This window comes from Kogia breviceps, chromosome 7 (genome assembly GCF_026419965.1).
Source record: "Kogia breviceps isolate mKogBre1 chromosome 7, mKogBre1 haplotype 1, whole genome shotgun sequence".
Classification (NCBI taxonomy): Eukaryota; Metazoa; Chordata; class Mammalia; order Artiodactyla; family Physeteridae; genus Kogia; species Kogia breviceps.
The window spans coordinates 25,812,628-25,839,247 of record NC_081316.1 but is presented as its reverse complement, the minus strand read 5'-3'; the positions used below and the strand labels follow the sequence as shown (position 1 = coordinate 25,839,247).

Below are 26,620 nucleotides of genomic sequence, written 5' to 3'. Positions count from 1 at the left end.
TTTCAGTGTTTATTCATGTTGTAGCATATATCAGTACTTCATTCCTTTTTATTCCCTAATAATGTGGATATACCACATTTTGTGTATCCATTCATCAGTTGATGGACATTTGGGTTTTTTCCACTTTTTGGCCATTAGGAATAATGCTGCTGTCAACATTCATATACAGGTATTTGTGTGGATTTATTTATTTAGAAAGTGGAATTTAGAAGTGGAATTCCTTGGTTACTTGGTAACTTCATGCTTAACATTTTGAGGAATGGCCGAACTGTTTTCCATAGTGGCTGTACCATTTTACATTCTCTCCAGCAAGGTACAAGGATTCTAGTTTCTCCTCACACCTGCTAGCATGTTATTGCCTATATTTTTTGTAGCCATCCTAATAGCTGTGAGATTGCAATTATCTACTGAAGTTGTGTTGAGCTAATGACTTATAGTGTTAAACGGCCTTTCATGTGCTTATTGAGAATTTTTATATCTTCTTTGGACAAATAGGTCCCTTGCTCACTTTCTCTTTTTTAAAAAATAAATTTTATTTATGTATTTATTTATTTAGGCTGTGTTAGTCTTCGTTGCTGCGCACGGGCCTTTCTCTAGTTGCGGCGAGTGGGAGCTACTCTTCATTGCGGTGCGCGGGCTTCTCATTGCGGTGGCTTCTCTTGTTGTGGAGCACGGGCTCTAGGCCCACGGGCTTCAGTAGCTGTGGCATGTGGGCTCAGTAGTTTTGGCACACAGGCCCTAGAGCACAGGCTCAGTAGTTGTGGCGCACGGGGTTAGTTGCTCTGTGGCATGTGGGATCTTCCCGGACCAGGGCTCAAACCCGTGTCCCCTGCATTGGCAGGTGGGTTCTTAACCACTGCGCCACCAGGGAAGCACTTGCTCACTTTTTAAATTGGGTTATTTGTCTTCTTTATCATTGAGGTGTAAGAGTTCTTTATATATCCTGGATACAAATCTCTGGCAAGTACATGATTTGTAAGCAGTGTTTCGCATTCTGTAGGTTATCTTTCCACTTTTGTGACGGCATCAGTTGCAGCACAAGTTTTAAATTTTGATGAAGTCCAGCTTACTTTTTTCTTTTGTTACTTGTAGGGTCATGAAAATGTACACCTATTTTTCTTCTAAGAGTTTCATGATTTTAACTTTCACATTAATGTCTGTGATCCACTTTCAGTTAATTTTTGTATATGGTGTGAGGTAGACATCCAACTTTATTCTTCATTCCTGTCCAGTTGTCCCAGCACCATTTGTTAAAAAGCTTTTTCATTCTTCCCCCATTGAATTGTTTTGGCACCCTTGTTGAAAATCATTTGACCATAAATACAGAGGTTATTTTTGGACTTTTACTCTTTTGATCTATATGTCTGATGCCACCATAATGCCACCATCACACTGTCTTAATTATTAAAGCTTTGTGGTAAAGTTTTGAGATTTCTGAAATGTGAGTCTTCCAACTTTATTCTTTGTTTGCAGGATTTTTTTTTGGCTATTCTGGCTCTCTTGCATTTCCATATAAATTTTAGGAATAGTTTGTCAGCTTCTGCCAAAAATGCAGCTAGGATTTTTATAGGGATTATGCTGATTTTTTTTTTTTTTTTTTTTTGGCTGCACCACACAGCATATAGAATCTTAGTTCCCTGGCCAGGGATCAAACCCACACCCCCTACAATGGGGGGTGGAAGGGTGGAGTCTTAACCACTGGACCGACAGGGAAGTCCTTGATTCTTTTAATCAATTTGGGAGTATTGCCATCTTTACAACGTTGAGATTTCCTATCCATGAGCACAGGCTGTTTTTCCACTTATTTAGACCTTTAATTCTTTCAACAATGTTTATTGGTCTCAGAATGTAAACTTTGTACTTCTTTCATTAAATTTATTCCTAAATAGTTTCTTCTTTTTGATGATATTATAAATGGAATTTTGTTCTAAATTCGTTTTTGGATGGCTCATTGCAAGCATTTTGAAATACAATTGATTTTTATATATTTATCTTATGCCCTGCAAACTTGCTAAATTGATTTATTCTAATAGTTTTTTAGTGGATTCCTTAGGATTTTCTGTATACAAGATCATTTCATCTGCAGATACAGTTTTATTTCTTCAGACATCCTTCTTAGAGGGAAGCATCTCATTTTTTACCATTAAGTATGATGTTAGCTGTGTGTTTTTTGTAGATGGCCTTTATCAGGTTGAAGTTCCCTTCTATTTTTAGGTTCTTGAGTGTTTTTATCATGAAAATGTTTAAATTCATGATACTGAATTTTGCCAAATGATTTTTCTGTACCTATTCTGATCATCCTGTGGTTTTGTCCTTTATTAATATGGTGATTGATTGATTTTCAGCTGTTAAAACCAAGCATGCATTCCTAGGATAAAAGCCACTTGGTTATGATGTATAATTCTTTTATATATTGGTATATTTGCTCATATTTTGCTGAAGGTTTTTGTGTTTGTATTCATAAGGGATACTGGTCTGTAGTTTTTTCATGATATTTTTGTCTGGTTTAGGTATTGGAATAATATTGGCCTTGAATGAGTTGGGAAGTGTTTCCTCTTATTTTTTAGAGCTTATAATGGATTGGTATTAATTCTTACTTAACTGTTGATAGAACCCACCTGTGTACCCATTTGGGTCTGTGCTTATCTTTGTGGGATGTTCTTAATTTCTTTTATTCCCTTGTTATTGGTCTATTCAGATGTTCTCTTTCTCCTTGAGTTCTTTTGGTAGTTTGTGTCTTTCTAGGAATTTGTCCATTTCACCTAAGTTATTTGTTAGCATACAGTTTTTCATAACATTACTTTATAATCCTTTTTATTTCAGTAGCTTCTACTGCTATTTCAAAGTATTTGGGGGGTGCTGTTTTTGTTTTCCACATCCAATCAGCTTTTCTTCTTCTAGAAATTCAGTTTCAGTTAGCTGACCCTTCCTTGTCGTGTATCACTTTTTTGTCTCTATTCTTTTAAAAATATTTTTGTGCTAAATACTTAAGTGGAAGTAGGGGTGAGTTTAGGTTGATGGAGGTTCTCTCTCTAATTGTCATCCAGATGTAATTCTCACCACTTTGGTTCTTGGAAGTTAACAACCATTCTTTAATTTCATTGTTTCAAACAATTTGATGGCAAAAATAATAAGGTCCTTCTTTGTAAACTGTTCAGATTTTACTCAAAGCAAGTAAATGTTTAATAATTTGTATTACTAATTTGCATTTGCTTGATCTAGTTTCAGAAGCCCTACAGGTGGCAACTACTAGTCCAACTGCCAATACTACTGGTACTGCTACTACTTCCTCCACCACTGTGGGTGCAGTTAAGCAAGAACCTCTCTACTCTACTTCATCTGCAGTAAATATCCTGGAAAATATAAACTCTGCAGAACCCCCAAAGTCCATCGAACTTGATGGTCTTCCTTCAGACCAGTTTGCAAAAGGACAGGACACTGTTGCCATAGAAGGTTTTACAGATGAGGAGAACACAGAAAGTGGAGGAGAAGGCCAATACAGAGAGCGTGATGAATTTGTGGTAAAGATAGAAGACATAGAGACTTTTAAGGTGATGTGAATGTTCACAGGTATAAAGGTCATAGCTTAATGGGCGTGCCCTAGGGTAGCCTTCATGATGACTTTTAATACCATGCATCTAGCTTGAATTGTGAAAAATTATATTTTTATAATTATTCTGTTGTCATAATTGTTAAATAATGAAATCAAACTAGAGCTGTCAGGTATTTTGAAAAGGAAAATAGCTTAAAATGATTTAAACTCATCTCTGAGTTTTATGTATTTCTGACTGGTCAGTATATTGCATTTAGCTACTAATAATTAGAGCAGTTTTGAAATGTTAATTTTTTTCAAAGCTTCTGAGTCACTTGTATTATTAGAAGTTTGGAGAAAATGGTTATTTATCTAATTTAAAAGTTTAAAGAAAATAACAGGAATACAATGTAAAAGTAGAATTAGACTTTTTTCACAATTTCAAATTGCAGAATGTTACAATTTCATATAAGAACTTTTTAGCAGTGTTTAAGGAAACTTATTTTGGGGTTTTTGTTTGCTTGCTTTTGATTTTATTTTTTAATTGGGGTGGAGATAAATGGTATTAAAAATACAATGAAGAACATAATATTTAAATTATTCTCCTTCCATTCACAATTAACTGTTGTTAATATTTTGGCATGTTTGTTTCTGGTCTTTTTGAATATGTACATACTATTATAAAATTGCATAAATAATGTATGACAATATCATTAGTGGAAAACTTTCCAATAGCTATACAAAAGGGTAATGGGTTACTTTGCATGTTTGTGCTCTCTGTTTCTGGAAGAATTTAAGCAGAGATTGAATAGCCGAATTAAAAGAATTACTGCAAAAGTTCAGCTAGGTAAAAGATAAAAGGTTGAGCTAGGTAGGTCTTTAAGATTCCTTTCAGCTCTAAGATTCTATAAATCTAGAATATGTTGCTAGTTTCTATAAATGTTGTTAATACTTCTTATTACAGGAGGCTTTAAAAGCAGGAAAAGAACCCCCAGCTATTTGGAAAGTACAAAAAGCTTTATTACAGAAGTTTGTTCCTGAAATTCGAGATGGGCAAAGAGAATTTGCTGCTACAAATAGTGTAAGTAAAATGCTTGTTTACATTAACCTTCCTATTTTTTGACAGTGATCCTGGGTAAAATACAGAATGATGTAAATTTAAATGTATTGTTTAATGTATGTATATTGAGCATTTCTGAGATAAGATATTAAAATTGAACTACAGAGTATATGATACTGATTTTAAAATAAAATTAATGTCTAAATACCAGCTACTTAAATTGCTTAACTTTTTATTTTTTAAATAAAGGAAAGGAATTAGTGTTAGTCTGTGAAGAATTCAGATGGACTCAGAGACTCTTACAGTGATTATTCTGCCAGTCAAATATCCTGATTTACCAAGACTTACAGAATTATTTTCTACATAAGTAGTTGTTAAATAGCACTGAGCAAGTGAGCATCTGATGATCAGCCAAATAAGATTGCATCTATATATGGGCTTGCAGTTAAGAGTGAGGCTGGAATCATTTTTATTGAGGGTACAATTAGCCTGACCAGAGCTGCATTTTGAAAAACTTGAAGGATGGCTCTATGACAATCTATTGGGACAACAAAGTAATATTTTATGTACAGAATGTACAATTATGTAATTCAAAGTGTTTCTTTTCTTAGTACCTTGGATATTTTGGAGATGCAAAGAGTAAATACAAAAGGATATATGTGAAGTTCATTGAAAACACTAACAAAAAGGAGTATGTCAGAGTGTGTTCCAAAAAGCCAAGAAATAAGCCTTCACAAACTATCAGGTATTTATTATTTTATGTAATATGTTTGTGGTAATTATTGGAAGGCTTATTATTGGCAATGTCTTGTACAAAGAATTACATCAATTAAAGAGGCTGATTTTTTTTTTTCCATTATGTACAAGTCTGAAAATTCAGTGCCTGATGTAATAAGTGATTCTTTTTGAAGTAATGAGGCAGGAACTGTAAAGCCCATGGCTATCATGGTGGGGTGGGTACCCTTTTCTTCCCTGAGTCCTTTTGGTGTCACCCTAGTATAGTGAAAAAAATTAGATTTACAGTCTGAAGGTCTGAATCCATCTTTTTGTGACCTAGATTAAGATAACCTTTCTAGGGACTTCCCTGGTGGGCCAGTGGTTAGGACTCCGTGCTTCCACTGCAGAGGGCCCGGGTTCGATCCCTGGTCGGGGAAGTAAGATCCCACATGCACTGTGGCCACAAAAAAAAAGAGGAAAGAAAAAAATGATAACCTTTCTAAGCCCTCTTTTTTGTCTATAAATAAAGTGAAAATAATAACGGAATGTCAGATTTAAAATGAAAAAAATTGAGCCTGTACATTACAAGTAACAGTAGAATTGTCATCATGTATTAATGTGACTCTGGGTTGTCTGGAGCGTGAATTTGGAAAACAGATGACCTAGCCACATTCCCTTGGATCTGTATGGGAAAGGGGGTGTGAACCTTGATATTCTCAATCTAGTGCCAGGAAGATCTAGTTTAATGAATATTCCAACTTACTGGACACAGGCCACCTTATTTTTATGATGCAATTTTATCCACTCCCTCAAATCTCCAGAACTAGTAATATAGCAAATCTTATTGAGGGGCTCTGCAACAGGTGCAGTTGGGATTCCACATCAAAACCTGGAACCACTAGAGCCTGCGAGAGTTTCTGACATGACTATGAGTCCATTGATCATCTGCCGTGTACAGCCTCATAGTCAGGAAAATGAATTTACAAAGGGAAAGGAAGAGTGGAGGGAGAGAGAGAAATAGGGATGGAATTAATATAGTCCCTTATTAACTGAATATTGAATGTCAGTGGTTAAAGAGTATATTTCAAGAGACTTTTGGAGGAATCACCATTGGAGATGTGTAGGACTTAGACTTTATTTTGGAGATACTGGTGAAGTAAATAAACTTTTCTTCACCAGTGTTTCTTGGGTTTTTGTCTAATTTATTTTATTTATTTTTGGCCGCATCACACGGCATGTGGGATCTTAGTTCTCTGACCAGGGATCGAACCCGCACCGCCCCCTACAGTGGAAGCACGGAGTCTTAACCACTGGACCGCTGGGGAAATCCCTTGTCTAATTTATTTTAATTTGACAAGATTTCATTGTGTTAATGAAGTCTGTTTGTAACATTGCAGAACTGTTCAGGCTAAGCAAAGTAGTAGCAGTAAAACTTCTGATCCTCCAACACCAAAAACTACAACGACAAAAGCCCCTTCCATGAAACCCAAAGTTAAACAGCTAAAAGTAAAGGCTGAGCCACCACCAAAGAAAAGGAAGAAATGGAAAGAAGAATTTTCATCATCTCAATCTGACTCATCTCCTGAGATCCACTCTAGTAGTAGTGATGATGAGGGTGAGTTCTCCATGAAATGAATACCTTGATAACTTTAGATTATGTACATTAATGGGGAGGAGCAGTGATGCTGACAATTCAAAATGTATTTACTTTTCCTTAATTAGGGAATTTAGCTACCTAATTAAGTTCTGCTTAGGCATATATTTGCCCATGACTAAGCTAGATAACTGTGCCTTAGTTTCTCTTTTATAAAGTGAAAAGGTTGAAATAGATAGCAGTTATCATACTTTTTGACTTTAGAACCCTTCTATGCTGTTAACAACTGTTGAAGACACCAAAGAGCATTTATGTAGGCTATATATATTGAAATTTACTTCATTAGAACTTAAACCTGAGATAGCTGTAAAATACAGAATATACCAGGAAACATTCCATCAGCCATCAAACTTGTTGTGTAATATATGCAAGAAATTTCTAGCAGTTCAGTAGTCTAGGGCAGAAGTAGGCAAACTACTGCTAGTGGGCCAAATCTGATCTGCAGCCTATTCTTGTAAATAAAGTTTTATTGGAACACTGGAATTCATTTACATATTTTCATAGAGTTACTTTCCCATTACAGTGACAGATTTGAGTAGTTACTACAGAGCGTATATGACCATTAAAGCCCCAACTATTTATCATCTGGCCCTTTACAGAAAAAGTTTGCTGACCCTTCTTCTAGAGCATACATTTGAAGGTAGTCAGGAAAAGACGAAAGGATGATGGAAGGCTGCAATGCATATGCCATGCTAAAGCTAAAAAGCTTGGGATCTTGTAAGCAAAGGGGAGTCCTTGGAGGGATTTAAGTAAGGGAGCAACATGGTAAAATCTGAATTTGAATTACGTGATATCGGGCTTCCCTGCTGGCGCAGTGGTTGAGAGTCCGCCTGCCGAGGCAGGGGACACGGGTTCGTGCCCTGGTCTGGGAAGATCCCACATGCCGCGGAGGGGCTGGGCCCGTGAGCCATGGCCGCTGAGCCTGCGCGTCCGGGGCCTGTGCTCCGCGACGGGAGAGGCCACAGCAGTGAGAGGCCCGCGTACGGCAAAACCAAAACAAAAAAAACTTAAGTTGAATTACGTGACATCGCAGTTCAGACATAAATTGAAAGTCTGAACCTAAGTTTTGGCAGCAGGGATGGAGGGGAGAGTACACATTTGAGAAATTCAGGATGTAATCTTGGCAGAACTTGAATGATGAATCGGGTGTTGGGGGCACTGTTGAGGTTGATGTCCAGGATGGTTTCTGACATTGTAAGTATCACTGCTTGGGACCTGATCTTAGAGATTACTTGGATAGAAACAGAATCATAATAAAAACTCTTCAGTACAGAAGTTTACTTTAAATGTATTGGGGTTTTTTTGTTTGTTTGTTTTGTTTTTGCGGTACACGGGCCTCTCACTGTTGTGGCCTCTCCCGTTGTGGGGCACAGGCTCCAGACGCGCAGACTCAGCGGCCATGGCTCACGGGCCCAGCCGCTCCGCGGCATGTGGGGTCTTCCCGGACCAGGGCACGAACCCGTGTCCCCTGCATCGGCAGGCAGACTCTCAACCACTGTGCCACCAGGGAAGCCCTAAATGTATTGTTTTTAAAAGCTACTTGTGAACTGTTTAGAAGTAGGCACATTGGAATTTATAAAAAAATTTAGTGCTTTGAGTATGTGTGGAAGGCATTATACAGAATTTCACAGTTAGCATTTCTGCCTACTGTTTAGAGAAGTTTGGGTTCTGAATTTGCACTCAGTTATTTGTACAACTTCCTCAAATGACAATCAAGGTGAAAATGTTCTTTCATTGGTAACTTGTGTTACCACTAGGTGTCACTAACAGACAAACATTTTTAGTGCTTCTTAAAAAGAAGGCAAATATTGATAATAAACATAGATTTATAGGCTGGTGATTTTCAAGCTATTTGTTTCAAGACTTCTTTATAATCTTCAAATTTACTGAGGATTCCAGAACACTTTTTTTGTGTGTGTGTGGCCTGTATCTATGTATATTACCAAGTATCAGTTAAAACAGACAATTTTAAATAAACCCATTACATATTCACATAAGTTTTTTTAAACAATTGTATTTAGTTAGAAGAATAGCATTTTCATATTTGCTTCTGTATTCAGTTTGTTATTATATATTATTTTGGTTAAAGTATATGAAGAATATCCAGCCTCACATTAGCTATGTAGTTGGGAAAGATAGGAGTATTTTGATTACCTTTTCAGATAATTATGGATATTTTTCTTTGATACTCAAAGGATTTTATTTGATAAACTTGACAATTCTTAGCTTCTTCAACTTTTCATGATTGTTACATTAAAATCTATTGGTCTGTTTTACCCTTTGAGGTATCTTTCATCCATGAATGATTTTATAACATTTTTTGATCATGTGAAAATATCTGTTAGCTCATTGATGTACATAGTCTATTTCATTTTTTTCCACATTTTAAAATGTGGTAAAATATATATAACATAAAACTTACCACTTTTATTAACCATTTTTAAGTGTACGATTCAGCAGCATTAATTATATTCACACTGTTGCTCAACTGTCACAGCTATTTCCAAAACTTCCTGATCACCCCAAACAGAAACTTTGTAACCATTAGGCAATAACTCCTCATTCTCCCTTTCCCCCAGCTGCTGGGAATCTCTAATCTATTTTCTGTCTCCATGAATTTGCCTACTCTACATATCTCATATAAGCGTGGCTTATTTCACTTAACATAATGTTTTTTTTTAAACAAATTTGTAAATATCCAAATTTTTTTTTAAAAAAATTAATTTATTTATTTTTTCTGTGTTGGGTCTTCATTTCTGTGTGAGGGCTTTCTCTAGTTGTGGCAAGTGGGGACCACTCTTCATCGCGGTGCGCGGGCCTCTCACTATCGCGGCCTCTCTTGTTGGGGAGCACAGGCTCCAGACGCTCAGGCTCAGTAGTTGTGGCTCACGGGCCTAGTTGCTCCGCGGCATGTGGGATCGTCCCAGACCAGGGCTCGAACCCATGTCCCCTGCATTAGCAGGCAGATTCTCAACCACTGTGCCACCAGGGAAGCCCCCTAGCATAATGTTTTTAAGGTACATCCATGTTACATAGCATATATTAGAACTTACTAGTTTTTATGACTGAATACAATTCCATTGTAAGTTTATCTATTGTATGTTCTTGTTTATCTTTTTATCTATTGATGGACACTTGGGTTGCTTCCACATTTTGGCTGTTGTAAATAATGCTGCAGTGAACATTGGCATATAAGTATCTGTTTGTGTCCTTGTTTTCAATTATTTATATACCTAAGAGTGGAATTGCTGAGTCATATAATTATATGTTTAGCTTTTTGAGGAACTGCCAAACTTTTTCCACAGTGGTTGCACCATTTTACATTCCCACTAGCAATGCATAGGGTTCCAATTTCTTCACATCCTCACCAACACTTGTTATACTTTGTTTTTTGATTATAGCTATTCTAGTAGGTGTGAAGTGGTATCTCATTGTGGTTTTGATTTGTATTTCCCTAATGACTAATGATCTTGAACATCTTTTCAGTTACTTACTAGCTATTTGCTTATCTTCTTTGGAGAAATGTCTATTCAAATCCTTTGCCCAGTTCATGTCTCCTTTTGTTCTTGAGTTGTAGGAGTTCTTTATATATTATAGATATTAAACCCTTATTAGACATATGATTTGAAAACATTTTCTCCCATTCTGTAGATATTTCAGGTTTTTGGTTGTTTTTTTTTTACTATATGTGCTGCTGAAGTGAGCACAGTATTTCACTTTCTCGATAATGTCCTTTGATGCACAAAAGGCTGAAATTCTGATGAAGCCAAATTTATCTATTTTTTTTTCATTGCTCATGATTTTGGTGTCATATTTAGAATCCATTGCAAATCTAAGGTCATGAAGATTTATCCTTGTATTTTCTTCTAAGAGTCTTATGGTTTTAGTTCTTACATTTACATCATACATTTTTGCAGTATCAAAGAATTGACATTTTTAATATCAACACTGATTTCATCAATGAAGTCTTTAAGTATTGGAATATTGTCAGGCTCACAGTGGTGGAAACAAGTTTTCCGGAATTCTTATTTTCACTTGAAACCTCAAATTTTATCATTGGCAACAAATACTGTCAGTTGTTTTCCTTGTAGTGATAGGTTCACTTTGTTAAGAAAATGTCTGCCAAATACCCAAGTCTGAATAGGCATAGTGTATCTGTCAGTCATTTTTTTCAAATAAAATTGGTATCCCAATGGGGGAAAAGGTGGCTGGTTCATCTTGTAATTCAGACAGTACATGGATGCTTTTCCTGGAGAAAACTATCATACTTCATAGCAGAAATGCTTTATATATACCTCTTATTTCATCCCACAGAATTTTAAGACATTTACTCAAGAGTAGAGATTTAATACAATTAATAATTATTACTGCTTCATAAAGGATTATTCTTAAGGGAAATTTTTTTTTTTCCTTCAAATTCATGGCACTTAGATGACAGTCATGGCAAAGTATATGGCTACTAGTACAGTTTGGTGTCACTGCCTCAATTCAGGCTAGGTAAGGCCCCAGCAGTTTTATCCAACATTACTTTTACAAATGTCAACAGAGTGAAAAAGGTATATAACATCTTAATATTATTGGGACAATTTGACATCAGAGATCCCTGAAATGGTTATGGGGGGAGACCCCGAGGGGTCCGTGGACCAAAGTCTAAGAAGCCCTGTTAAAGGCCGTGATAATAGTTCTATACTTGAATGAAAAGAGTCAAAATTCAGACACACCTCTAATCTTGCAGTTCTTGCCAATGAATTTGAGTGAAATTTTCTTTATGCACAGGCTATGTTTATATTAAAATTTTTTAAAATATGTGTTGACTCTAAACCAGAATTTTACAGTAATTTAAGTGTACAAGTAGAAAGAAGAGATATGTATATATTAACTCATACATTAGGTGTTTTATGGTTTCTTTACTAATTAAATACTGTAGAGAAACCATCAGTTTTGAAGTAGTACGACCTGGCAGCAGATGTCTGGTAGGGCCAGGGGAGGAGAAACAGGTTCCTATGGGGCAGATGTTTCCAAATGCTGGGCTGGTGTTGGGCTTCAGAGGCACCTGGGAACTTTTTAAAAAGTATAACATTTAAGCTTCATCACCACTACCACCATTACCACCCCAGATCCTGTTTTAATAAGTCCAGCAATCTTTTTTGTTTTGTTTTAAAAGCTCTCTAGTGATTGTGATGTACAAAACCACCTTTGAGAATCTCTCACCCAGGGTGTTTTAAAGGCAGAGTGGGAGAACCTTGAATTTGAAGAAATTTTATCTACAACCTTTTATTTGCTTATAGGCTCTTGTTATAGAGCAGAGAGTTTTTAAAGTTGTCAGGAAGGAGTATTTAATATTTCATCTTTTCTCCCTCCCAGAATTTAATCCTCCAGCTCCCTTTGTCACTCGTTTTTTGAACACAAGAGCAATGAAGGAAACCTTTAAGAGTTACATGGAATTGCTTGTTAGCATTGCTTTGGATCCTGACACAATGCAAGCCTTAGAGAAGAGCAACGGTACAGTCTGCTAAGTAGTACTTTCTTGGTAGTACTTTCTGGATCTTTTTTATTCTTCTCTGTTAGTTACATGTTTAATATGTGGTTTTTGTATATGTTGTCAGTTAAACTGTTGATATATTGATTCTATAAAATGGAGTCATAGCTTTTCATGAATTGTTTGAATATATGAACAATTTTATATTGAATATATTTTTATTGATTTCTACTCATGAGAATATTATGTAACCACCCACTAGTTTCTTTCAATTCTAGAATCTTTATCATGCTCATAACATTTCACCAATTGTCTGAGTTGCGTGGAAGGTCCAGATGTCAATATATTCTGTTTTCTAATAATTGGAAACATGAACCAGATAATAATGGTGTAAAGATTAAAATTGTATATTTGTGTCCAGTAAAAAATACATCACAGAGTAATTATTTTCTAATCAGTAGTAAAACAATAAACGCCACGGGTTATATTTATTAATATTCCTTTTTTACTCTTCCTTTAGTAACTTTTTCTTATGGTAGCGTAGGGATGAAATTGACATACGAAATAAACTGGTAATTTATATATCTAATGTTGCTCACTAACATTTACCCTTCAGCTACTATAGCATTCACCAGGGACAACTAGAAGAGAGAATAAAAGGATTAACGAGTCAGTTTCCATTATCCTTCTATCAAAATGAGTTGAACAAGTGTAAGATCAAAAAGATAGTAACAATGAATAATCAGTAACAATATACTTCAACAGCAATGCCTAATAATGTATATTGTTTTATTTCCACATACTTTGACGTACATTATTCTATATTAATCCCACAACAACTTAGACAGCCATTTTTTGGGTGAAGACGATGACGCTCAAAAAGGTTAAGTGACTTGCTTAAGAGCCCACAACTTGCAAGTAGCAGAGAAAGGATTAAATCCAAGGTCTTCTAATTTCTAGTCTTGCTTTTTTGACTATATAATCAGAGGCAGTAATTCATACATGAACGACTGTAGAGCTGGAAGAGACGTTAGAGAAGATATTAAATGTGTTTCCTAAAGTTACAGAACAAGTTAGTGGTAGAAGAGCCACAATCAAAACCCAAGATTAATTCCCTAGGTCAGCATTTTGGCCAGTAAACGTTTTCTCTCTCAATCAAAACTCCTTGCATCATAAACTACGCATTTCTTAGTAGTGATCATTTCTGGGTGGTTGTATTTTAAATGATTTTTTTTCTATTGCTTATCATTTTAAAAAAAAATTTTTCTCCATTTAAAATGAGGGATGAAAAATTTAATGGTTATACTTAAAAATAATCCACAAGTGTTTAAAAATTATTTGTGTGAAATGTAAATTTTTATAATATTTGAATAGATTTAATCACTGCTAGAAAGATAAAAAGAAAGCTATCAGGTGTGTTGTGGTGACCTTAGAAAGCATTCCTTACTGAGGACTTCTTCAATTTGAGGAAAGTGTTCTTTTGCTGGTCTCTGTGCTTGTGTTTATTCTCCAAATATAAAGAGTCATTTTGTTTAGCTATGAAATTAGCAACCAGATTCTGAGGGTTATATATACATTTTCAGAAAGGTCATTAAAGCTAATTAGTATTATAAAATGTTATGCTGATAAATTAAGAAATAGTTTAGTAAGCTAAAATATTTAATACAGCACTAAAAGTAATTAACTTATACTCTGAAAGTGTTTCTCTTAAAAGAGCTTAAAGTTTCAGAAGGGTAAAAAAGAAATCATAATCTTTGGGTAAGAAACCTTCATCATACTTTTACTCTCCCCTTTTCTCAAATAACGATTTTGACTCTTCCCTTGTGTATTTGAAACTGGATTTTGACTTTTTCTTGCCCTACTTTGTCTTTACCCCAAATTATAGTGAATTAAGAATATCATACTCAGTATCTTATAAAAAATTTTAATGTTAAATTTATGTTTTGGAATACTGTTATTGTTCATATGGTAAATGAGGTCTGAGGAGATTAGGCAGTTAGCCCACTGGTTGATCAATTCTGGTGGCATCGATGGGGTTAAAACCCAGGACTTTTGATTCTGTCATCACACTTTGCTGCTTCTCTCTCACTTAGCTATTGTAAACCTATTTTTTTCAAGGGAACTTTTGTTCAAAAATCTTCATGTGCAATATTTTAAAGTCAATACTTTACATAATCAATGAATTTAATGTCAGTCTATTAATGTTTTAAAGAAAAGCAGTATTTCTAACAAGTCTTTTTGTTGATAGTTTATCCTGTCACAATAAATTTTTATCTTGTTTTAGATGAGCTACTTTTGCCTCATATGAAAAAAATAGATAGCATGCTGAATGATAACCGAAAGAGACTCCTTTTGAATCTTCATTTGGATCAGTCATTCAAGGTATTTCCGTCTGGTGTCTTATTAGCAAACTCAGTGGCAATCATGGTCTTAGATACAATAGGAGAGAGAATTTGGGGAAGTCATTCTCAGTTTTATAAGATTTCTCCACCCAACAAAAATTTGATTTTTATTCATTATGAGTCTTGTCTGAGCTTGTCTTTTTATTTTAAGTATATTCTTAGTGTTAATCATTTGCTTTTCTCTGCTTAAATTCATTTTTCAGGTTTTTATATTCATCTAGTATTCCTTATATATAATAATTAACAAATGTTTTCAAAAATACTTCGTTTAAACTACTGTATTCCAATCTTGTTTTTCTTTTAAACCTCTTTAAAAATTTCACATTTCATATATACTTAAAATTGGCCTTAGCACAGTTATCAAAATTCCCTTTACTTGCCACTGAGGAAAAAATTGATCCTCACCTAATGGTAGGAGGTATGTACGTCTGTTAACGTATCTTGGCACTATAAATTGGTTTTTGGTGTTACCAGAAATAGAGAACAAAAAGCTAATCTAAACTCAGAAAATATATCATAGAAGCTACTTTGTAGTCAAAAATTTCCTGCCTTTTCTTATTCAAAGTATAACATGTAACACCTAGAATCATTTGATTATATCTCTCTCAAGAGAAGTTTTTAGCTTTTTAAAAAATAGACTATTTTTTGGAGCAGTTTTAGGTTCACAGCCAAATTGAGCAGGAAGTACAGAGTTTCCATATGTCCCCTGCCACCACACCTGAATAACCTCCCATTACCAGCATCTCCCACCAGAATGTCACGCTGATGAACCTGCACTGACACATCATTACAACCCAAAGTCCATAGTTTACAGTTCACTCTTGTACATTCCATCGATTTGGACAGACATAACCACTGTCATAGTATCGTACAGAGTAGTTTCACTGCCCCCCAAATCCTCTGTGGTCTGTCAGTTCATCCCTTTCTCTCCCCCAGCCTCTGGCAACCACTGATCTTTTTACTTTTACTCCAATAATTTTACCTTTTCCAGAATGTCATATAGTTGAAACCATACACTATGTAGCTTTGGCTACAGATTGGCTTCTTTCACTTACTAATATGCATTTAAGGTTCTGCCATGTCTTTTCACGGCATAATAGTTTTTCTTTTTAGCCTGAATAATAATCCATTGTCTGAATGCACCACAGTTTATCCATTCACCTACTGAAGGACTGGTTGCTTCCTAGTCCTGGCAATTACTGCTAGACAAGTCTGGGGAACTTATGTCTGGACATAAGTTGTCAACTCCTTTGGGCAATTTGTATAGCTTTTTCACATCCCTATTTTGTCTGAACTCCACATAAAAGTGAAAATCGACTTCATTTTAGCTAGTTGAAAATTAAGGCTCTGAGGTTGATTTAGAGGTTATGTGACACCAGACTCTGACTAGTAGTCCTGTATTCTTCACTGACATGTATTGATACTTGCAGAGGGGAAAGAAAAAGGTCAGAAGCTAGTAAGACACCCCATGCTAAGAATTTGTTCTGCCCACTCCTAGTCCAGTATTTTCTGTTTAACTGCTATCTTCAAATGAAATATATTGGGGAGAAATACCATGTTTTCTGCAGACAATGGAATGTTGTTATCTGAATATTTACTAAATCTTAAAAATGACCGGTTTTGGCTAACCATTTTAGAGATGTCAAACCAGTTCTCTAACAACTTGTATTAAAATAAAGACACCAGGAATTCCCCGGTGGTCCAGTGGTAAAGAATCCACCTTAGAATGCAGGGGAGCCGGGTTCGATCCCTGGTCAGGGAACTAAGATCCCACGTGCTGTGGGGCAACTGAGCCCGTGCACCACAACTGCTAAGCTCACGCACCTCAACTAGAGAGCCTGTGTGCCGCAAACTGCAGAGTCTACACCCTGGAGCCTACACGCCACAACTAGAGAGAGAAGCCTGCACACCTCAGTGGAGATCCCACGTGCCGCAATTAAGACCCGACATAGCCAAAAATAAATAAATAAAATAAATAAATAATAAATAAATCTTTAAAAAAGAAAAATAAAGCCACCACTTGGAATTTAATAGACTCAGTAGATATTTAAATCTTATGCAATAGTTTGTGGTGAACAACTGAAAAATTCATTTTCATATTCTTATTTTCACAGAAAAAACAAAATTTCTAATTTTGAAATTATAGTTATTTAGTATAACTATAAATGATAATAGTGATGTCTATGATAGAGAGTTTTCATTTATAGCAATTTGCATTTCAAAGCCAAAATATGCACGTAGTATTAAAAGTTAGAATGAAGCTAGAAACAAATAGCTCATTATGGTAGGAAATGCCAAAAATTCTATTATTTCTATTAATGAAACAGTTCACTCCTACACTTTTATTTAAAAAATTAAGTTGTTTTGAAATGCACTGTTTGAGGGGTCACAATACTAGGTGCTTGGGAACCTATATAGAGTTTGGAAAAGAGTGGCCTTGAAGGTTGAAACTGTTTATAAACAGTTGAAGCTTACAAATGTCCTTCTTTCCCCTGCCTTAAAGCCAGAGAGGCATTACTGGAAGGAACACTCTTACTCATTCGGGAGTCCCCATAGTGTCACATGCTGTTGCTTAAATCAGGTCATAAGTTTGACCCAGATCCAGGGGATGGGGAAATAGGTTCCACATCTTGATGGGAGGAGCTACAGAGAATTTGTGACCATGTTTAACACCCCACATATGTTTGTGTATGTATGTATAGATTGTATATATTTACCGTACCCCATCAGTACCCACCCCACATATATTTTGTGTGTATATGTACATGTATTAATATATTTCTATATTTTTTAAAAATGAGTTTTGAATAGCTGGAAGTAGTTGAGATCACTTTCTTCTGATGTCAGTTATTTTTGCTTTATTTTATTTTAAAGAATGCCTTGGAAAGTTTTCCTGAACTAACAATAATTACTCGAGACTCTAAATCAAAAAGTGGGGGATCTGCTATTTCTAAAATCAAAATGAATGGCAAAGCTTATAATAAAAAAACTCTAAGAACTTCTAAAACAACTACTAAATCTGCACAAGTAAGTATATACTGATTGATGTAATTATACCTTTTCTAGTTGTCAATATAAATCCTACTTCAAACATTGAAACAAGCAAATATTTTACTCTTTTGTTAAATGTGAAGTGTTTTCAGGTAGGAATGAGCAGCTCTGGCCTACAGAATAGGGACTCGTTCTTACTCTTTGTTTTTCTCCATTGCCTAGCACAGTATCTGGCATATGGTGAGTGCTCACAAATTTTCTAAATAAGGCTAATAATCATCCCATGCTTATAATTATATTTTTAATATTTTGTGTGTAACTGGGTACAAATGCATACAGATAAGTGAATGCACACATTCCATAAGATTCAATATTCCATATCTGTAAAATTATTAAAATTGGAATTCATTTATTTTCAACATAGTCTAAATTATTGCCTTTTCAGAAGGCAGTTTAGCAACATATCAGTTCCCCATCAAAAATGTGTTTTGTAGAATCATTCACAAATGCATAAAACCGTATGCCTTTGCTTATTGTAGAATTAGTTGTAAGAACAATTCCAGTTACATATCACCAGCGTGAGACTAAATAAATAAAGAGCCACCCAGATAATGTAATATGTACTTTTTAAAAAGAAGAGAGATTCATTCATTCAATTAAAAAATTTGGTACCTATAGTATACCAAATACAGTTTTGAGTACTAGGAATACAACAGAGAAAAATGGTCCAGAATCCTGCCCTCATATCATTTCTGTTGGGAGGGTGGTGCTTAATAAATAGAAAGATATCCAAGTTTTACTTTGGTTAAAGAAAAAGTTATAAAAAATAAAATTGCAGAACAATATGTATAGTATGATTCCCTTCCTATTACAAAATTAGTGTTATTGATATGTTATACGTATGGAAGCATGCACATGGAAGAATATGTGACATACTGTTAACTTTTTATTTACCTCTGAAGCAAGAATTATAGAATTCTTTTACCTTTTAAGTCATCTTCTATGTTTACTGTTTAAAAGTTATATAATGTTTAACTTCTTTGAAATAGTGTATATTTATATTCAGGAAAAATAATAAAGATTTTAAATACAATTTAAAATCTTATTTTGAATAAGTCTCTTGTCCATATTAATATATATTAATATCTAGCCATATAAGTCATTTTTAAGATTTCCATTGAGACATTTGGTCTAGTATTTTCATAAAAGTATTCTTAGTTCAGGTGCTCCATGAAATAAATGTATCTATAAACTCTTTTCTTTTTATAGGAGTTTGCCGTTGATCCAGAGAAAATACAGTTGTATTCTTTGTATCATTCACTGCATCATTATAAATATCATGTTTATCTCATATGTAAAGATGAGGTAATTACTTTTTTGTTTACCTAAAAAAGAAATGTTTTTCTGAACTTTTAAGACTGTAGCTGCAGCATTTATAGATATAATTTTTTAAGATTACACTGCAGTTACAGTTATTACAAAATATTGGCTATATCCCCTGTGTTGTACAATATATCCCTGTAGCCTGTCTTACGCCCAACAGTTTGCAGCTTTCACTCCCCAGCCCCTATATTGCCCCTCCCGCCTCCCACTGGTAACCACTAGTTTGTTCTCTATATCTGTGAGTCTGCTTCTCTTTTGTTATATGCACTAGTTAGCTGTAGTATTTTTTAATGTTTTAAAGAGAATTGTTAAAAAGTATTTTTTAAAATGTGTCTATACTCTAAGCGTTGTGCTCAGATTAATCTGAGGCTCACCACTGCGTAGGAGCTGTAAGTGGTAATGTTTTGAAGCTGTTATACTTGCTTTACGTTGCCATAATAAATGGCACTTTATTGCATTTTCTTCTTTCATAATGTATAATGATCCTGCTTTAATTAACTCACGTTAGTCACTGCTTTGAATATCTTGCTGTCCTCCTTATCTGTAGAATGGCCTTATCCCAGTTAATTGCAGAGAAAATGGGAGTTTTGTCCCTTGGCATGAAGAAATGATAGTCAAAATTTAATTGTAACTTTTAAGTATCAATTTAAGTTGCTCAGAAATTATGTATGACCATAATAACACTTGGCAGATAGGATGTAAGGATTAATCTCAGAGGTTAAATGGTTGTAGACAGTAAGCTTTTTTGACAAGCATTATCAGTTTTTTAATTAAAAAGGGTTAAGTTGGCTCAAGGCTGTACAATCATGTGTTTGATAATGGTCTGGTATGGAAAGACGTTCATAAATCTAACTTCTGTCTAGCAAAGGAGAAAGTAAAGATGGTTATGTAAAGTATGTTGGCTATTTTTACAATGCTCTAAAACGCAGAACTTACCCAAAATTTGTCATTTGGCTTTTAACACAAATGGAAGTAATTGAGAAAGTTTGAACCACTTTTCCTAGCCTTCCTCCCTTCCTCCATGTAGTCAAAAAATGGTAGGATAAGACCACCCAAATTTATATGAAATAGTCATTCTCCGTGGATGGAATTTTTTTAAAAAAATCTGTACTTGTAGGTGAATTTATAAATCCTCTTTTCATTCAGGATATAGAAACAGTAAGCCCTCATGAAGAGCTTATAAAGTGATAAGTATAAACCAATTTGGTGTTTCTTTTTATTTTAGATTTCTTCTGTGCAGAAAAAAAATGAAGATTTAGGACAGGAAGAAATTGTCCAACTTTGTATGAAAAATGTAAAATGGGTGGAAGACCTATTTGAAAAATTTGGAGAACTTCTAAATCATGTACAGCAGAAATGTTCCTAACATTTTCACAAAAATCCCATCTATTTTCTAGCACTAATAAGACGGCAGAGGCGGGTGGTCAAAGGGGGTCTAGGGGCCTCAGATAATTGAATGTCAAGCAGTGGTCTCCTGCAAGCACGCCTGCTTTGATCATGAACTTGCATCCTGGCCTCTGCTAAAGGACAGTGGTGCTGCCAAGGATCAGTCCTTTGGAAATGGACCTAAAATCCCACCACGTTTTTATCCTAATGAATGATTTTTCTACTTTGTAAACCATTGGGTAACTGAGTTTTATTTTCAGAAATGTTTTTTGACAAATGATGAAGCATGCACTAAATATAATTTTTCTTTATTGCTAGAGAGATAACACTTAAGTAACATGATTATTTTTTCCTGACTCCGACTAAACACCAGAATGAAAGAGAGGTGGCAGAAAACGTATGTTAATATTCATGTATGACCACAAAACGGAAAGTATTGTACATTATGTAAACATATCTGGTGTGATGTGACATTCTGTATGAGAACATCATCAGTTTAAAATGTAAAATTCAGAAACTGCATTCTGGTTTATGAACTCCTTTTACTCTTAACATGTTCAGGAAACTGGATGTGGAATTGGTGCAATTCTGTGACTGCTTTTTGTGTCAAATTATATGGTGATGAAAAAACAATGACATACTATTTTCCCTATCTCAAAGAAAAGTATTTTCCTTTATACTGTTTTTCCTTTGGAAAAATTTTTCAATTGTACATTTTATTTCACTAATAGTTGTATTTTTCACAAGGAAAGTGTTGTGGTTATAATTATGTTTGATGTATCTGTACTACACTTTTCATTATTTTCAGTAAATCTTATTTAGTTATATATTGAATTTCTATTGTGAATTCTATCTTGAGGTAACCATTTTTGTTTATACAGATTTGCTTCAGTGTTATCCAGAATATGCATTCAGTACTAGAATTAGTTTAGCTTTATAAATGGGGTTGTGTTAGACACTGCAGGAATTTTCTAATTCATGAAAATAAATTTTTTAGTAAACTAGCACTTGGTTAACTGATTTGTCGAAGTAAAAATTAACCACATTATACATTTTGAAGAATAAAATTTATAATTAGACTACATGCAGTGTTAAACACAGCTTACCCAACTCTTAGAACTGGAAGTGGTAGAGCCCTCCTTTTGGTGCCTTTCCAACCTTTATACATGCTATTGTAGCTCTCTTTAGTTTGATAGCTAGTGTTTCTTCAAGTAGTTTAGCTGAGACCATGAATGTATTAGGTTGAACATGACCTTGTGTTTTATTTGTGTTTGCCAACAGGATGCCTTATTTGTTTGAGAAAAAGATTTACTAGTGTCCTTCTAAATGATCTCCTTTTTTACGATTCTAAAGAAGTTGTTAATCATCATACATTTGTTTATTTTACCACCATTTAGTGCCTTAAGTAAGTCCTATCAAGAAAGCAGTGTTACTGCTCAATGCCCAAATAAGATGTGCTTATGTGGATATTGCTATTGTCTTGATTTTGAGTTAACAGGCCAACTTCTTACACTTAAAACCTTGGTAAACTGGCAAAGAATTAAAAGTAACATTTGACTTGATTTGAGAATAAACATTGTAGCATTGGGTGAAAAATGAGTATTGAGTTAAGCTTACATATTTATTTCTGATGGTTATCTTATTGAAAGCAATAATCCTTAATCCAACAATCCTTGTACCTGCCATTAGACAAGATAATCATGGAAATTTCTCTCAAGGATTAAATGTTCCATTTCTGAAAGTCTTTTGAAAACCTGTTTAGGCAGCTTATTTTGAAAACAAAAGTAACCTATTAAATTTCATCTTGCCTAACTAACTCAAATGAGAGAATATCAGCAGTGAGAGCATCATAAAATTAATTTTGCTAAGTGGAGAAGAGTAGGAAGCAGCCATATTTCTTTCTGATATTGACTCTGGACAGAATTGGTTTCTTTCATTTCCAAAGTGCAGAAGTAGATAACTACATCTCCTAACATAGTGTTGTAAGTATACACCTTTACGTTATTTCCCCCAGCTTACTTCCCTGAATCATTGATGGTTTAAACATTTTTAAAAGCCATCCTGCACTTAGGTAACTCTTGAAGTACACGTTTGAAATCACTAGCCACATTTCCTTCATGGTAAGACCCATGGAAAACAGAGACCTTTCCTTGTTTCCTGTAGAAAATAACCCATTTCCTTTTCAACTGCAGTTGCCCTTCCAGCTGTTTGCAGTTGTATTCGTATTAGTCAAATCAGAGGCCAAGTGTGTGATACTGCCTGGAGGAGAGCCAGTTGCTTTGCACCATCTTCTGTCATTTGATCCATATAGCATAGGCGAAGACATCGAACTCAGGCCTTAGTGAAGTGGGACTATTAGTATGACATCCATCCATGAGTCCTTTCTTTGTATGAAGTTGAATAAATACCTAGCTGGTTAGCATTCACATTCCTTGCCAGGGAGTTTGAAATGTATAATATAGGAATAACCTTAGGTTGTAGATAGAGTTCAAGAGATAAAGCACATGTTGCCACAACCCAGGAAAACCTGTTTAAGAAAGATTGGATTTTCCTACCTACAGAAACCTAGAAACAATTTACTCCTTAAAAAAAAATCACTTTGTATTGGTATTTACTTCTAGTTCAGATTAGTGGTTAGAGAAAAGGGGCCTCCTTATTCCCATTTCATGATGACCCAGTTTCTACTTAATTGATCTAATGAAGTCATAAATTTATAATGATTTATGAATTATAGTAAACAATAGAAACTGCCCATTTTTCTATTATACTATCAGATAGAAAACATTGATGAGATGGAAAAATCTAAACTTAAAATGGCCTAGAAAATATTCAGATTACCTTTAAATTTCTAAATTTCTTTTAATTTTTAAAACTGAAAATTATAGATGACTCACATTACTGTTTTCAAAGTCTCACTTTCCTTTTAATATACATATTTTTGTTAAAGCAGCTATTTTCCAACCTGTGATTTTGGAGATAGACCCATAAAGCTAATATGGCAGCAGGGTTATTGAATCAGCTTTGGGTCCCAGAAGTTGCTTCAGATGTGCACGTTGTGAATTTTGTTGTATCTATAGAATACAATTTTGTTTGAAGCTAGTTCCATCTGTTTCTCAGAAATACTTTTCAAAGAGTGAAATATCCCAGGATAACTGCTTCTGTGTCAGTTACACTTGACACATAACTGCACAAATGAACAATGTACAATATTGGTTGTACATTAACTTACACGTACGACTTTTGGCACCTGTGTTCACAAATGCATGTTTTCGCAAATCACTGTTATTTATAAGTGACAATAATTGAAGTTAAGGATACAAAGAAACCTGCATTTGTAGTCCAGAGTTTTAAGTGGTCCATAATACAATGTATGGAAATGTGAAAGACAATTTTGTATATCTGTTTGTTACTAACTCAGATCATTAAAATGAAAACAATTTTTTAAACAACAAGAACAGAATGTTTTGGGGTTTGGTTTTTTTATTTTTAAGAATTGAAAACTGAGGTATTATCCATGCATCATCATGTTACAGGTTCAACGTACATTATAGAGTCCTAAGTAAAGTTATTAGGTACAAATGGTAAAGGGCCCACCCATCATTTTCTCAAATGATTAAGTCAATATTTGATGAATTATTCAGCTTCAGCTGACAATATTAGAAAGTATTTAGGAGTTTCTATGTCAAGATACAACTCTTAGCCCTTTTCCTCCTATAAAGAAGTATAAGTTCTATAATTTCTAATTTTTATTTGAAAATAATGCATAGCTAGAAGTAATTGCTGATATCCAGATACTTTTTATTATCTATATAAACAGTTGAATAAGTAAAAAGGATTTTGTCTTGACTGATCCTTTAATTTTCAGAATAAGATTCTGCCTTTACTTTCATGTAATATTTTAAAATGTTAAGTATTTCAAGTAAAAGTATTGTCAGCATATTTGCTAGATTTTAGTTTTGATTATAAAAGCACTTACTTTTCATTCCTTGATTTTTTTTTTTTTTACACAGTACAAAAATAAATCTTTAATCAATGACCTCTATCAAAAAATGTTAAAATTCTGTAACATCTCTGTTTTATTCTCCACTGGCTGCTGAAATTGCTGTTCATTTTAGAAAATGGTCATCATTCATACATTTTAGAAAATAGTCATTATTCAAATTATACATATGGCAAGCCTAAATAACAGGACTTATATTACACTGCTTTGTTAATGTCTTGTTACTATATGGTTCTTTTTATTAGCATTTTAAAAAAAATACACTTTGTATCTCAGAGAAGCTCTCTAAACTCAATTATTTAACATGACCTTCTCAAGGAAGATGTGAAAGAGGATACTTCTACTCTTTGCTTTCCATGTGGAAATGTTTTTATTACCAGAAAAATAATAAAGCTACGCATTCTTGTACAAAAAATGTCAAAGAATATGAAAAAAAAATGTATTTTCAAGAGATATAAATCACTCTCTACTAAGTCTTGACATCAGCCTAGAACATACTGTTAGTTCCCAGTATGGGATGGGTCACAAGATTTAAGCCTGTATGGATTGGCCCATTTCTGTGGAATGGCTTTAAGTAAAGTCCTAAATTTCAGAGACACCCATGTTCAAATGAAAACTAAAAAGCACATTCCTAAGTGAAATAGAAATTATCTGGATCATTGATCATTTTAGGTTACGTATGTATCTGTTCTTCAGTTAGCATGAATAATTTAGAACTGACTGGTTTCAAATAAAAGGAAGATACAATTACCTATTAGTCTATTGTTAAGCCTTATCTATTTTGTGATGTTAATCAGGAGTCAAGAAATTGCTTTACAAGAATAGCTTATGTTTTATGTAATTTACCTATGATGTATATAGTTTACTATTTTCTCTCAAATCAAATACAGATTTTCTTTTAATTTAGCTCCTTAACAGTATTTAGAATAAGGCAACAATGAAAATCATTTAAGACATAGAGTTAAAAATAATGGACACGGTAGAAATTTTTCTTAAATTGCAGCCAAAATATCTTTCTCCTGACCTTCCCCTCTTCACAACCTTTTTTAGCCCAGACTGTCACAGTTTACAAAGTCCTCTAAGGAATGGTTCTTCTTTCCCCATTGTGGCCCAGGCTTAAGGAACGTGTATGTTTTTTCTTGCCTTCAGGTTCCCTCTGCTGAACTATTCTTCATCTTTCAATCTTCAGATTTCACTTTAACATCACTTCTGTTTAATCAGACTAGGTGGTTTTTTTTTTTTGAAGTATAATTGATTTACAGTGTTGTTAATTTCTGCTGTACAGTAAAGTGCCTCAGTTGTAGATACATATACATTCTTTTTTATGTTCTTTTCCATTATGGTTTATCCCAAGACATTGAATATAGTTCCCTGTGCTATACAGTAGGACCTTCTCCATCCATTCAGCATGTAATAGTTTGTATCTGCTAACCCCAAACTCCCAGTCTACCCCTCCCCCACTTCCCTCCCCCTTGGCAACCACAAGTCTGTTCTCTATGTCTGTGAGTCTGTTTCTGCTTTGTAGATAGGTTCATTTGTGTCATACTCTAGATTCCACATATAAGTGATATCATATGGTATTTGTCTTTGTCTTTCTGACTTACTTCACTTAGTGTGATAATCTCTAGTTGCATCCATGTTGAAGCAAATGGCATTATTTCATTCTTTTTTATGGCTGAGTGGTGTTCTATTGTATATATGTACCGCATCTTCTTTATCCATTCATCTGTCGATGGACATTTAGGTTGCTTCCATGTCCTGGCTATTGTGAACATTGGGGTGCATGTATCTTTTTGAATTATGGTTTTCTCTGGAAACCTGCCCAGGAGTGGGATTGCTGGATCATAAGGTAGCTCTATTTTTAGTTTTTTAAGGAACCTCCATACTGTTCTCCATAGCGGCTGTACCAATTTACATTCCGACCAACAGTGTAGGAGGGTTCCCTTTTCTTCACACCCTCTCCAGCATTTATTGTTTGTAGATTTTTTGATGATGGCCATTCTGACTGGTGTGAGG

The 26,620-nt window shown here is 34.5% G+C and overlaps 1 protein-coding gene across 4 annotated transcripts in view; it reads left to right on the top strand.

Annotated features, from left to right (window-relative positions):
• QSER1 (glutamine and serine rich 1) overlaps nucleotides 1-24,647 on the top strand; it is a 73,936-nt gene extending 49,289 nt beyond the window's left edge. For all 4 annotated transcript variants that reach the window (XM_059069864.2, XM_067038040.1, XM_067038039.1 and 1 more), the window contains 9 exons: nucleotides 3,223-3,551; nucleotides 4,497-4,613; nucleotides 5,204-5,337; nucleotides 6,707-6,924; nucleotides 12,328-12,465; nucleotides 14,727-14,824; nucleotides 17,719-17,871; nucleotides 19,105-19,200; nucleotides 20,444-24,647. In XM_059069864.2, coding sequence (XP_058925847.1) covers nucleotides 3,223-3,551; nucleotides 4,497-4,613; nucleotides 5,204-5,337; nucleotides 6,707-6,924; nucleotides 12,328-12,465; nucleotides 14,727-14,824; nucleotides 17,719-17,871; nucleotides 19,105-19,200; nucleotides 20,444-20,584 — 1,424 coding nt within the window. In that variant the 3' untranslated portion in view covers nucleotides 20,585-24,647. The remainder of the gene's footprint in view (nucleotides 1-3,222; nucleotides 3,552-4,496; nucleotides 4,614-5,203; nucleotides 5,338-6,706; nucleotides 6,925-12,327; nucleotides 12,466-14,726; nucleotides 14,825-17,718; nucleotides 17,872-19,104; nucleotides 19,201-20,443) is intronic.
• Nucleotides 24,648-26,620: the final 1,973 nt, after the last annotated feature.